We start from the raw sequence: 13,304 nt of genomic DNA, 5'->3' as shown, positions 1-13,304 counted from the left end.
TGAGTGAGGTTTTTTAGCACGAGCAATGTGGTACGAGGCTAAAAATGATGCCTTCAGGGCCCGCTCGGGGACAGTAGCTTGCTGGGTGAATGCAGCAGATTGCCTGACCAAATGCTCTTCTTTGCGTCTGAAGAAATCTACTGTTTTTTCGGCATCTGTCGGATGTTTTTGTACCAAGTGACGCTGAAGTTTTGAAGGTTTTAAGCACTCGTTTGACAGGGTCTCCAGACAGAGGACGCATTTCGGGCAATCATGGCCATTTTTCTGTATGGCTGTAAAGCCATACTTAATGTATGCTGCCTCATATTTTCAGATTTTAGTTGGCCAGGACTTCTTAGTTTTTTTCGCAGCAGTGTCCTCCACAGCAGGGCTATTGGTTTGTTTCTTCGGTCTCTTCTTCAAAAACCTGTCCATTTTGCGCTAGCAATACGCTAGCTTGAGGAGCAAAGCAGCTTGATAAATGGCACAAACCGCAACGTCACAGGCAATCGGAGAGATGAGCATGGCAAACAACGTTTCGATATGATGTATTATTATTAATAATTATATTTTATAATAACGATTAAAAAACTAATTACAATATATTTAATAATTATTATTTTTAAAAAGAATATATTTTTTTCGCAATCGTCCCTCCAACTTTCTGAGGCCCACCTAGCGCCCCCTGGCGGCCCCCCACGGCCCCCACTTTGAACACCACTGCACCAGAGTAATGGACTATGGTTTGTTTTTGATACTGTTTCTTTAAATGCACCTAGCCATGTGCCACAGGACTGACCAATCGGGAGCACTGGCATTGGTGCGCTGGCCAATGGGAGAGAGGAAGAGAGGGTGGGACGAAGGGAGAAGAAGATGGCGGCGTCCAAGGAGCAGGCGTGCGGATTCGAGAGAATAGGAAGTAGTTTGAGAAGGTGGTGAAAGTAAACAGAAAGTAACAGTACAGGGATAAAGCTGATGGGTGTCTGAAAGAGAGAGAGAGAGGGAAGATTGGCAGGCGCGGGTACCGGAAGTGTGAAGCCGGTAGTCATGGCGGTTCTCTTTGGCGCATCGTATTAGCCGTGAAAATTGTAACGTTTTTTTGTGTTTTCTATGTATTATTTTGTTCTCTTTCGACTTGCGAGGAGAGAGAGGCACTCAGTTTATTACGAAGATTGAGCGATTCAAAGTTCTTTGGAAAGTAAACCCTTTTTTCCCCCCTTTTCCCTCAGTTGAATGCAGGGTGGGAGGGCTGGCTCTCAGTCATGGAGAGTCAGGAAGATGAGAGTCGGAGTATGGATGGTTCAGAAGAGGGTGACGGTAGCTGGCAGTTAAGGAAAAAGCTTAAGGTGGTACGGCCGAGGGAAGTTAGAGACAGGGATGACAATTTCAGAGTTGTCGTGAGGTTTGAAGGGGATGGAGTGAAAAACGTGGATCCAATAAAGCTGACAAATATTATCAAGAAGCAGGTTGGGGAGGTGAGATATGCTGGTGTGCTAAATGATGGCAATTTATTAATTGTTTGCACGTCTGAAGAGCAGGCAGAGAGAGCAGGACAATTGCAGGTCATTGGGAAGGTGAAGGTAGTACGAGTTGTGAGGGTTGGTACTTCTGGTAGTAAGGGTGTGATCTATGGCATTCCTTTGACCACGCAAATGAGCGAGCTTGTTAAAAATCTACGAGAGAAATGTGACGCTGTTCAAAGTGCAAAACGGTTGACAAGGGGTGTTGAGAAGAAGGCAACGGAGTCAGTTTTGATTGAGTTTAACACAAAAGAGATGCCTAGAGAGCTTTACTATGGATACATGAGATATAGAGTGAGGGAGTTCATCCATAAACCAATGAGATGTTTTAAATGTCAAAAGTTTGGTCATGCAGCCAAAGTTTGCAAAGGGCAACAGACTTGTGCTAAATGTGGTGGAGCTCATGCGTATGAAGATTGTGGTGAGGACACAAGACCTAAATGCTGTAACTGTGGAGGGCCACACAGTGCTGCGTATTGGGGCTGTGAGGTTATGAGGAGAGAGACAGAGATACATAACGTGAAATTGAAGGGAAGAATCTCATATGCAGAAGCAGTTAAAAGAGTGGCTCAGTCCAGGAGTATGGGGAGATATAGGGGGGATGCAGTTACAGTGAAGGACCACCAGGTGGAGAGGCAAGACTCAGCTAAGGAAAAGGAAGTCAAGGAGAGAGAGAAGAGATCTGGTCATTTTTATTGCAGGAGTGATTAATGCTACCTCTGAGGTTAGGTCAAAAACTGAGAGAATTCAAATTATCACAAAGGCAGCGATTCAGCATTTGGGGATGTTGGGTTTAAAGTGGGAGGAGGTCAGGGATGGCCTTAGTGTGGCACAACTGAGTCAGGAAGGAGGGGCAGGATGATCTCTTTATTATGTTCCTTTTCCAATGGAATGCAAGGAGTTTGTTAGCGAATGGACAGGAGTTTAAACAGGTAATAGATGGCATGGATGTAAAACCAGAGGTTGTATGTATTCAAGAAACATGGCTTAATCCCAAATTTGATTGTTTTGTTTGGCTATATAGTCATTAGAAGAGATAGAGAGGGGGGAAATGGAGGGGGCTGTGCTACCTTTATAAGACAGGGGATTCCATACAGGGTGCTGGGCATAGGCAGAGAGCAAGAATATGTGGTAGTTGAAGTATGGACAGCTACTAGAAGTGTGGTGGTTATAAACTACTACAACCCTTGTAAGCAGCTTTAATTGGTTGCACTAGAGACTGTAGAAGGGCAAGATAGGGAAAATGTTATATGGACTGGAGATTTTAACGCTCATAACACACTGTGGGGAGGGGATAAAACAGATAGCAATGGTCAAGTAATTGAAGAAGTGATGAATGACAGAAATGTAGGCCCTGTCCACACAGCAACGGATTCAGGTGACTCCGATACAATTGCTTATCGTTTAGGCCTGGTGTCCACACAGCACCGGCATTTTGGGTGCCCAAAACGCAGTCTTTTTGAGAACGGGTTCCAGAGTGGAAAGATCTGGCAACGTTGCCATTGTGAAGTCGTCTGGATGAGTAGAACGGATTTGTTTACGATGACGTCACAACCACATGACTGTGAGTGCTTCACGCCGGGTAGAAGTGTAACGAACTCGATGCGAGTTGTCAACAAATCCTATAACTTGGTTCATGAAACGCGCTTACAAAATATTTTCACTGTGAATATTTATTGTGTAATGGTGCAAAGTGAGAGAGAGAGAGACTCTGCCCTTAGGGCAGAGTCAATCCCGCCAGCAAAAATAGGGAAAAAAAAGGAACGATCTCACCTCTTCAGATGTGGGTTTAAGTCCTACAATACATTCCTCAAAAAGGGCGTAGAAGAAATTAATCCATCAACGTGTATCATTCAATTTATTCCGGACCATTAAAGACGCCGCCTTCCGCGTAGAATTATACGTCATCCTCGTCGCCATATTGGATAGGTCAAAGCGGAGAATAAAGATTCATGTGCTGCGTTTAACTGTACCAACAGGTTTACCGTCCAAACGAGATCATATGGGATTACCTTTCACAGGTGAGAAACAACAAATTAATCCATCAACGTGTAGCATTCAATTTATTCCGGACCATTAAAGACGCCGCCTTCCGCGTAGAATCATACGTCATCCTCGCCGCCATTTTGGAGAAGTCAAAGCGGAGAATAAAGATTAGCTGTGTTTAACTATACCAACAGGTTTGCCGTCCAAACGAGATCACATGGGATTACCTTTCACAGGTGAGACTGGAAAAATACTTTTCATTGTATTTGGTCATTATAATGTAATTTTACAAACAGATTTTCCTGACTTTGTGGCTAATATGAAGTCTCGCGCATAATAGTTTATGCGCATGCTAGGGCTGCTCGATATTGGAAAAAATCAATATCACGATTTTTTCAGTAAATATCGATATCGCGATTTTTAAAACGATATTTATACACCTTTTTTTAAAGCCCTGATCATCAACACCTGAGGCACCGGGCCACATTTTTATAGTACAGGCCTCATAGGCTACCTGTCAACCCTTCCCGTTGTACCCTGAAACGCCTTTTACTTAAACTATTTACTGTGCAAGCGCGTACTTTGCATAGGTCCTATAGCCTGCACAAGGCTCACGTTCTCCTCACTCAACATTTCCGATCACAGAGGCTGGAGCCAGCGCTGGTATTACCAGTGATTACTGCGTAACGTCCACACTGGCTCGTAGCCAGCCAAGGATAAAATCTCTCTCTCACACACACACACACACACACACACACACACTACAACGTAAGCTTGTGTGTTGTTAAGACACCAACATTAAACACGCACAATATAGAGACAAGTCCTTAAGAATTAACATACATGAAAATAGGCTTCTCTTCCTTCATCTTCCAAATGTGGACTCCGCTATCTTTTTGGCATGTCAGCATTGAAATACCATTTGCAGAGATATTTCACTCGCCATTAAGAAAAGTAAAAGCAACACATGATTAGGGCTACATGATTAGCAGGGGGACACCGTTTTAAGCGCACGGAATTTTAAAAACAATGTAATTACATCTGAGTCCGTCTACATCGCGCAATAAACCCGTCCTTAGCAGAACCTACTTCAAAGCATGATGCTAGCTGCAGATGCACAAGTCAAAATCAAATGAACCCAACATGCCGCGGCGGGCAACATTAATAACCAAATTGCCTTACCTTAAAACGCTGCCTTGACCACAGGACGACTCGCAATTATTCCACTTAAATCCACACGGTTTAACACATCTAACACAGCTAGCAAGCTGGATATGTGCTAATATTGTTGTGCTTGTTTTCTTCCGTAGATGCCATTTTTACATTACCCAGTCCCACATCCAAAAATATGACGTAAATATATGTTAATTGTATTATTATAACTATTAGCAAGCAAATCAAACAACATATTAACAAATCAATATATCAAATCACCCGACACGTATGAAAACAGAAGAACTGATTTTTTACTGTTGCGGAGATATCGCGGGAGTAGAATGGATGACGTATGCAAGGCTACGGTGTGCCTTAGGGGACAGAAGGGTTCGTTTTACCTTACTGTCACGTCAATGTTATTGTTGTTTTATTGCCATTGTAGAAATATTGTGCACGTCCCTTTCGACAAATGACAAAAAATCGTTTCATATCGATATTATGAATTTTGATATCGTTTGACACCAATATCGATATCGTGATAAAAATACGATATATTGCACAGCTCTAGCGCATGCGTCCTTACTTCTTCTATTGTTCTGGTGTCTCCGAAGGGACCGTCTTACAGCGCCCCTAGAGGTGTGGCATGTGTATTGCATCGTTTTCAGCAAGTGTTGCGTTGCCATATGGACCTGATATTTTACTGATTGTTGCCCATTTGGACGCGATATATTTTTAAATAATATCTCGTTGCCGTTGTCGTGTGGATGTAGTCTGCTTAAATGATGGTAGTGGGACTAGGATTGATGTTAGGACAGGTAAAGAGTCAGCACTAGACCTAACTTTTTTTATCGAATAGGCTGACTCCAAAGTGTGAATGGGAAGTGAATAGAGACAGCACTATTGGTAGTGATCACTATCCAGTGTTATGTAAAGTAGGCATTGATGTAAGGCTGAGCTCAGACGTTGGCCAAGGCAAGGCAAGTTTATTTATATAGCACATTTCATACACAATGGCAGTTCAATGTGCTTTACAGAAGTAAAAACAAAAACAGTAAACAATAGAGAAATAAAATTACATAAAATAATTTAATTTTTATTCTAAAACAATTAATTAAAAGAATTAAAAGAAAATAAGAATTAAACAATAGTAGAAATAAAATAATAAAATGAAGTAGAAATAAGAGGAGAAAAAAAAGAAACCAGCAGAATAGAATAAAGAATAAAATAGAATAAAGTTAAAATTAAAGTAAATTAAAAACATGCAGAGAAAGTAAAGATTATAAAAAAAGAAGACAATATTAATTATTTAACAGAAAGCATCTGAAAACAGCTTGGTCTTTAACCTAGATTTAAAACTGCCAACAGCAGGAGCATTTTTAATGTCCTCTGGCAGTTGGGTCCATAGCTGTACTGCATAGTAGCTAAAAGGTGCTTCACCATACTTTGTTTTAGCAACTGGTTTTAATAGTAAATTTTTCTGTTTTGATCTGGTAGATCTGATTGGGTTAGGCCGCTGCAACATATCAGAGAGGTAATTGATAGGGATGTCCCGATCAGGTTTTTTGCCCTCCGATCCGATACCGATCATTTGATTTTGAGTATCTGCCGATACTGAGTCCCGATCCGATACTTCCATAAAAAATAATAAAGACGAGGAAAGAAATGGATCCAGGATGTTCCTCATTTTTTATTTAACACCTTATTTTAACATCCAACAACTCCGTTAGCAAACAGAGCACTTACGTGAGGCAGTTTGAACAATAAATAACAAATTAAAAAAAATAACCTTAAAATACCTGGCAGGAATGTAAACAAATAAAAAAAATAAAGTGCCACAGTGTCGGTAATTTGCTTTTAAGAACGCATCTCACAGTGGTGTACAGTAATTTCAATTAAGGAAATGAACGTTTTTCTTGATGAAAACAAGCATTTCTACCCTTTCAGGTTTGAGCCCGTTTCTTTTGTCATCCAACGAAAAAAAAAAATGATCTCATGCTTTGCTTTCCGCTTTGAACTGCTTCCGTGTTCAACTTTGCCGGCAACAGGCAGCCAATAACCAGTAGCGTCTCCGCTACAAAGTGATGTCATGCCGCACGCGTTGATGTTGCCATGTTGAGACAAGAGGTCTGGTCTCACTCTGTGCCAACGCATAGCTATTGATGTGTTAAAAATGAGAATATATTATATAGATATATATCCGATCCCTGATCAGGAGGCAATGCCCGATTCCGATCGAGTCTGAAACCATGTGATCGGGCCTGATTTCCGATCACGTGATCGGATCGGGACATCCCTAGTAATTGGGCCCTGTACCATTTAGAGATTTGTATACCAGCAGCAATACTTTAAAGTCAATTCTGTAGCTTACTGGAAGCCAGTGAAGGGACCTTAGAATTGGAGTAATGTGCTCTGTTCTTTTTGTTCGTGTGAGAACCCTAGCCGCTGCATTTTGAACCAGCTGAAGTCGTTTGATGGTCTTTTTTGGCAGGCCTGTGAAAAGGCCATTGCAGTAATCAACCCTACTAGAGATGAAGGCATGTATTAGTTTTTCCAGATCATGTTTTGACATAAGTCCTCTTAGTTTGGAAATGTTTTTTAGGTGATAAAATGCCGTTTTAGTGATTGCTTTCATGTGACTGTCAAAGTTTAGCTCGCTGTCAATGAAAACACCAAGATTTTTAACCATTTCTTTAGTTTTCATCCCTTTTGTGTCAAGAATAGTGGTAATCTTGAGTCTTTCATCTTTTTTCCAAATAGAATTACTTCTGTTTTATCTGTGTTCAGCTGAAGAAAATTTTGTGACATCCAGCTATTGATTTGATCGATACACTGGTAGAGACATTCAAGGGGGGCATAATCATTAGGTGATAGAGCAAAATAAATTTGGGTGTCATCTGCATAGCAGTGATACAAAATTGAATTTTTATTGATAATTTGCCCAAGTGGGAGCATATAAAGGTTGAAAAGTAATGGTCCAAGAATCAACCCCTGGGGGACACCACAGGTCAAGGACATTGACGTTGAGGAACAATTTCCCAGAGTAACAGAGAAGCTTCTATCTTTTAAGTATGAATTTAACCAATTGATAACTTTACCAGTCAATCCAACCCAGTGTTCAAGTCGATATGGACCCTTTTCACGTGACGTCACGACAAACGCGGCCGCCATTTTGGACATGTACTACCAGTAGTTTACCACAGCCAACATTGAGGAACGGCAGCAAAGAAAGTTTTTACTTTCAGCAAGACTTCCATCATGCCACTATATTGTTGTGCACCTGGATGTAGTAACCATCAACAAACAAGGCAAGGGTTATCATTTTATCGGATCCCGGTAGATGCTGACCGACGGAGAAGATGGATAGCGGCATACCAACGCTTGTGTAGTGACCACTTTGTTGGAGGTAAGACGAATAAAATTAGCCAGAAAAGGCATTACATTGGTGTCAACATTCTGTGGCGGCGAGTGTGTAACCAAATAGGTTAAAATAACCCATTGTAACCTCTTTGTTCTTCTGTAGTAGCTATTGTTGACTAGCTAATGTCAACAAGTAGCTGGTATGTTACTGTAGCAATGTTTACGTTCAGTCATTTGGATGACTGTTAAAACCTTTCAGTCTCAAGTTTTTCCTTTACTGTATTTACTAGTTTACTGTAATTATGATCCGGCAGCTATTTACACCGGATCCAGTATAAATAGCTGCCGGAGCCAACATCCGAGGTTCCGGAGCGCGCTCCGGCTTGCTCCCGGAGTGCTCCGGCTGAGGTTCCCTTCAAATTAAGCAGCGCGCGCCAGCTTGCTCCCGAGTGCTCCGGCCGAGGTTCCGGAGCACACTCCGGCCGAAGTTCCCCTCAAATTAAGCAGCGCGCTCCGGCTTGCTCCGGAGCAAGCCGGAGCACGCTCCGTGACCTTGGCCGGAGCACTCCTGGAGCAAGCCGGCGCGCGCTACTTAATTTGAGGGGAACCTCGGCCGGAGCACTCCGGGAGCAAGCCGGCGCGCGCTGCTTAATTTGAGGGGAACCTCGGCCGGAGCACTCCGGGAGCAAGCCGGAGCGCGCTCCGGAACCTCGGACGTTGGCGTGTATGTGTATGGCGATGGGTTTTTAACGACATAGGTATACAGATCATGTGGGCCGAAGTCAGGTAAAGACGAGGGCTTCGTGTACTTCCGTACGTCAGTGAACAATCCTGGTGGAAGCAGGTAAACGTCGTTCTCTAAGCCTGCTAACCTCAATTTTTGCAAATACCTCTCCCTCTGCTCGCCCTGTAAATGCCCTACGTCGCTGGATAGTGAAGGTGTTTTCTGCATCTCGCTCCTTTTTCTTTTATGTTCTCCGTTTGTCGCCTTCCTCGCATTCAAACCGATTCGAGCCGAAGTCCGCTACATGTCCAAAATGGTGGTCGCGTTTACGAAGGTCACGTGACTGAAAAGGGTCTGTAGCAGTATGTTGTGATCAGTAGTATCAAAAGCTGCACTGAGGTCCAGTAATACCAGGACCAATGTTTTGCCTGCATCAGTATTAAGACGTATGTCATTTATAACTTTAATCAGCGCTGTTTCAGTGCTATGATTGGCACGAAATCCTGACTGAAAATTATCAAAACGGCTGTTTGCTATCAAGAAAGGCCAAGGGAGGTGGATTTTTGGAAAAGCAGACTGGGAGGAGTATATTGTAACTGCTGACTTGAACATAAGCTCAGTTCAGGAGTCAGGAGATGTTGAAAGCCATGAAATGGAACTGCGCCAGAGTATTACTATGGCCGCAGCAGCCACCATTCCTTAAAGCTCAGGAAGATTGGGTAGAAGAGCAGTCCCTTGGTGGAGTGTTGAATGTGATGAGGCTGTGAGGGCAAGAAACAGTGCCTTTAGACAGCTAAAAAGGACGCATAACTTTCAATATTTAATTGCTTATAAGCAGGCTCATGCAGTGGTGAGGAGGGTGATAAGACAGAGGAAAAGAGCATACTGGAGGGAATACTGTAGCACCATTGGGAGTGAAGTTGACATTAATGATGTGTGGGGAATGATTAGGAGAATGGAGGGTAATAGGAGAGAGTGGAGTTACCCGATCTTGTCAGATGGTGATCAGTTGGCTGTCACTAACAGGGAAAAAGCAGAAATGATGGTGAACACATTGAGCATAGTACATAGTTCTAGGAACCTGACAGATGAAGAAAGAAGAAGTAGAGAGGAAACAAGGAGTTTGTATGCTGATGCTATCCAAAAGAAGGGAAAGCTGGAGGATAAATATAACATTCCTTTTACTATTAGAGAACTGAGAAATGCTTTGGAGCAGTGCAGAAACTCAGCCCCTGGTAAAGGCGGCATTTGCTATAGAATGTTATCACATTTGAGTGATACAAGTATTCAGAAAGTGTTGAATTTATAGAATAAAGTTTGGGAGGAAGGCAAAATTCCTTCAGGGTGGAAGGAGGCCATTATTGTACCAATTAAGAAGCCAGGAAAAGATGCTAGCAATCCAGCAAACTATAGACCAATAGCATTAACCTCTCAGTTTGGAAAATTGATGGTAAATGGTAGACTAATGCACTTCATTGAGGAAAAGGGGCTTATGGCTAGTTGTCAGAGTGGCTTTAGAAAGGGAAGAAGTGCCACTGATTTCATAATTTGTCTAGAAGATGATATAAGGAAGGCACAGTTAAATAAGGAAACTGTGGTGGCAGTCTTCTTGGATGTGGAGAAGGCGTATGATATGCTGTGGGTTGATGGCCTTTTAATTAAAATGCACTTACTTGGGATTGGCGGGAACATGTTTAACTGGGTGTTAGATTTTTTGAATAAGAGAAGCATTCAGGTTAAGATAGGGAATGATGTATCAAGAAAATGCTTGGTTGAAAATGGAACTCCTCAAGGAAGTGTGATAAGCCCACTTTTGTTTAATATTATGATTAATGACGTCTTTAATAATGTTCAGCCAGGAATTGGAAAGTCGCTGTTTGCAGATGATGGTAGTCTGTGGAAGAGGGGGAAAAATGTAAAGTATGCTCTGAACAGGGGTGATAGCGTTCCGGCGCCGCGCCGGATTTCCGGCGTACCGTGGCTGGGGGAAAAAAAAAAAATCTAGTTCGCCCATTGTCCTGTGTCATTCTGAGATGCGCAGATAGACAGTAAAGGGAATTCCGAATTCCCTTTACTGTCTATCTGCGCATCTCAGAATGACACAGGACAATGGGCGAACTAGATTTTTTTTTTTTTCCCCAGCCACGGTATGCCGGAAATCCGGCGCGGCGCCGGAACGCTATCACCCTTGCCTGAAGAAGGTCCAGGAATCTCTCAGTACAGTGGAGGACTGGGGTAGGAAATGGGGGTTCAGATTTTCAGTGGAGAAGACTAAAGTGGTGTTTTTTACAAAAAAGAAAATTGATGAGTGTCTGCGATTGCATTTGTATGGAAGCCCCCTAGAAAGGCAAAAAAAGTTTTAAATTCCTTGGTGTTATCTTTGATGAAAGGCTGACATGGAGAGAACATGTATCAAAAGTCATAGATAAAAGTAAAAAGGTCCTCAACTTAATGAGATGTCTTTCTGGACTGGAATGGGGGGCTGATGTAGCCTCTCTGAAGCAAATTTATAACTACTTAATCAGGGCAAGGACTGAGTATGGATGCATAGTTTATGGGTCTGCAGCCAAATCAGTGTTAGCTGGATTGGATGTTATCCAAGCTAAGGATTTGTACAGGAGCAGTGCGATCATCCCCAGTCTGTTCCTTGCAAGTGGAGACAGGTGAAATGCCATTTGAGTTGAGAAGGAAACAGCTTCAAGCAAACTATTGGGTGAATTTGATGGGTCAGAGACCTGGCCACCCAGTAAAAAGTGTAATTCAGCCAAGTTGGGAGAGAGAGGGGGCAAGATTATTAAGCTTTGGGTGGACCGGGGAAGTTGTAGCACAGGAATTGAAGGTCCTTAATAAGTCTTTTAGTTTAGGAGTAGTGTGGCCTTCTATACCTTTGTGGCAATTGGAGGCTCCAGAGACTGATCTAGGATTGCTTAGAATTAAGTGTGATAATCCTGAAGTAGATCTAGTACATGAGTTTCATTGTCATGTGGGTGAAAGATATAGGGATCATATTTTAGTATTCACTGATGGATCAAAAGACCAAGACATAGGTGTTACAGGTGCAGCTTTCATTGTTCAAAGGTTTAATATTCATGCTTGTAAGCGAACCTCAGACTTTTTAAGTGTTTATACAGTAGAACTATATGCCATCCTGATGGCTGTGCAGTGGGCCGAACAATTCCAGAATAAGAAAGTGCTGATTTGTAGTGACAGTATGTCAGCTATCAGTAGTCTTGGTAAGGGATTGTCAAAGAGCCGACAAGATTTGATCTATGAAGTCCTGATGGAAATTAGGGATGCTAAGAGGAGGGGTGTGGAGGTGTCATTTTTATGGGTCCCGGCACATGTGGGCATTTCATTAAATGAAAAGGCTGATAAGTTGGCCAAGAAGGCAGCCAAAAAAGACACAATTGATGTCCACATACACCTATCTAAGTCAGAGGGTAAAAGCATTGTATGGCAAGAGATAATTTTGAGTTGGCAGTCACGTTGGGAGCAAGAACAGAAGGGCAGACACCTTTTTCACTTACTAGTAGAGTAACAGACTCAGGTCAGGTTTACAAAAGAGGAGGAGGCAAACGAAAGGAGAATGTCATTATTTCTAGATTGAGAATTGGACATACATTTCTGAACAGTACCTTATTTATTTTGGGAAAACATCAGACTGGATTATGCACCAATTTTTCCGGCCAGGAAATGGAGTCTGTACGACATGTGTTACTCTCTTGTGGGAAATACGATTGCCAAAGGCAAGAACTGATCAGACAGCTGAGGAAGATTGGTCTGGAAGAGGTTTCTCTGAAAAGTGTGTTGGACATGGGGTCAAGTGGGAAGGGAAGAAGACCTTTTCTCCAGTTTTTAATGGACACTGGCCTATATGGTAGAATTTAGTGCGCTACGTTTTTAGTTCAGTAGGTGGCAGCAATGCAACTTTTTAGGATGCCGGCTGCCTTAAAACCCCAAAGAAGAAGAAGAAGAAGCAGGCGTGCGACTGGGCTCACTGAAGAAAATAAGTTTTACGCTAGCTAATGTAAGTTGGAGTCTAAGTGTGAAAGTTTGAGTATTGTTGTTTGTTTGCGGAAGTAGTACGGTAGTTGTCACTCCAGCAGCTGCCTGTCCCTGGACCGCTTCTCTCTCTCCCTCCAGCCACGGTGGTGCCCGGTGTGTGTGAGTACCCTGCCACCAGTCGTTTTGAAGAGTCATTTGATACAGAGACTGTACGTAAGCCCACTCGTTTGGAACTGTGAACTTTTATGAGGAAACATTGCATTCTACAGGTTGGAAACCATGAACTTTTACGTGAGAATATTGAACTGGGAGACTGAATTATTGTTTACTGGGTATTCAGAGCGATTGCTCCCGTAATAAGTATAACTGCACGTATTGTTTGTGCTTTAATTTTGGGTTTATCATTCTTACAAAGGTGATTTGATAAGGGTCTGCTGACGAACTTTAAGTTTCATTTTATATTTTATTTGTTATTTTTGCTTGAACATTTTCTTGGTTAAAAAGACCCATTTTTTTGTTAAGAAGAGAATACATAGTGAAGAAGATTACCTTTTATAGTGAGAGACTAAGGGGAATTC

General features: G+C 42.3%; 1 protein-coding gene and 1 pseudogene across 17 annotated transcripts in view; one reads left to right on the top strand and one right to left on the bottom strand.

Annotated features, from left to right (window-relative positions):
* LOC132875681 (trichohyalin-like) overlaps positions 1-12,921 on the bottom strand; it is a 58,756-nt pseudogene extending 45,835 nt beyond the window's left edge.
* The window catches only part of LOC132875630 (uncharacterized), a 43,856-nt gene continuing 31,399 nt past the window's right edge, over positions 848-13,304 (top strand). For 11 of the 17 annotated variants that reach the window (XR_009651864.1, XR_009651858.1, XR_009651854.1 and 8 more), the window contains exon 1: positions 11,159-12,995. Coding sequence is in view for 2 of the 17 variants with exons in the window: in XM_060912553.1 (XP_060768536.1) it covers positions 12,972-12,995 (24 nt within the window). In the remaining 15 variants the exon portion in view is untranslated. Of the gene's footprint in view, positions 3,064-11,158; positions 12,996-13,304 lie in introns of those variants that run through there. The other 6 variants (XR_009651857.1, XR_009651863.1, XR_009651853.1 and 3 more) reach the window with 4 other exon arrangements.

This window comes from Neoarius graeffei, chromosome 28 (assembly GCF_027579695.1).
Source record: "Neoarius graeffei isolate fNeoGra1 chromosome 28, fNeoGra1.pri, whole genome shotgun sequence".
In the NCBI taxonomy this organism is placed as follows: domain Eukaryota; kingdom Metazoa; phylum Chordata; class Actinopteri; order Siluriformes; family Ariidae; genus Neoarius; species Neoarius graeffei.
Note: the sequence above shows the minus strand (reverse complement) of the source record. Positions and strands in the feature narration are given on the sequence as shown.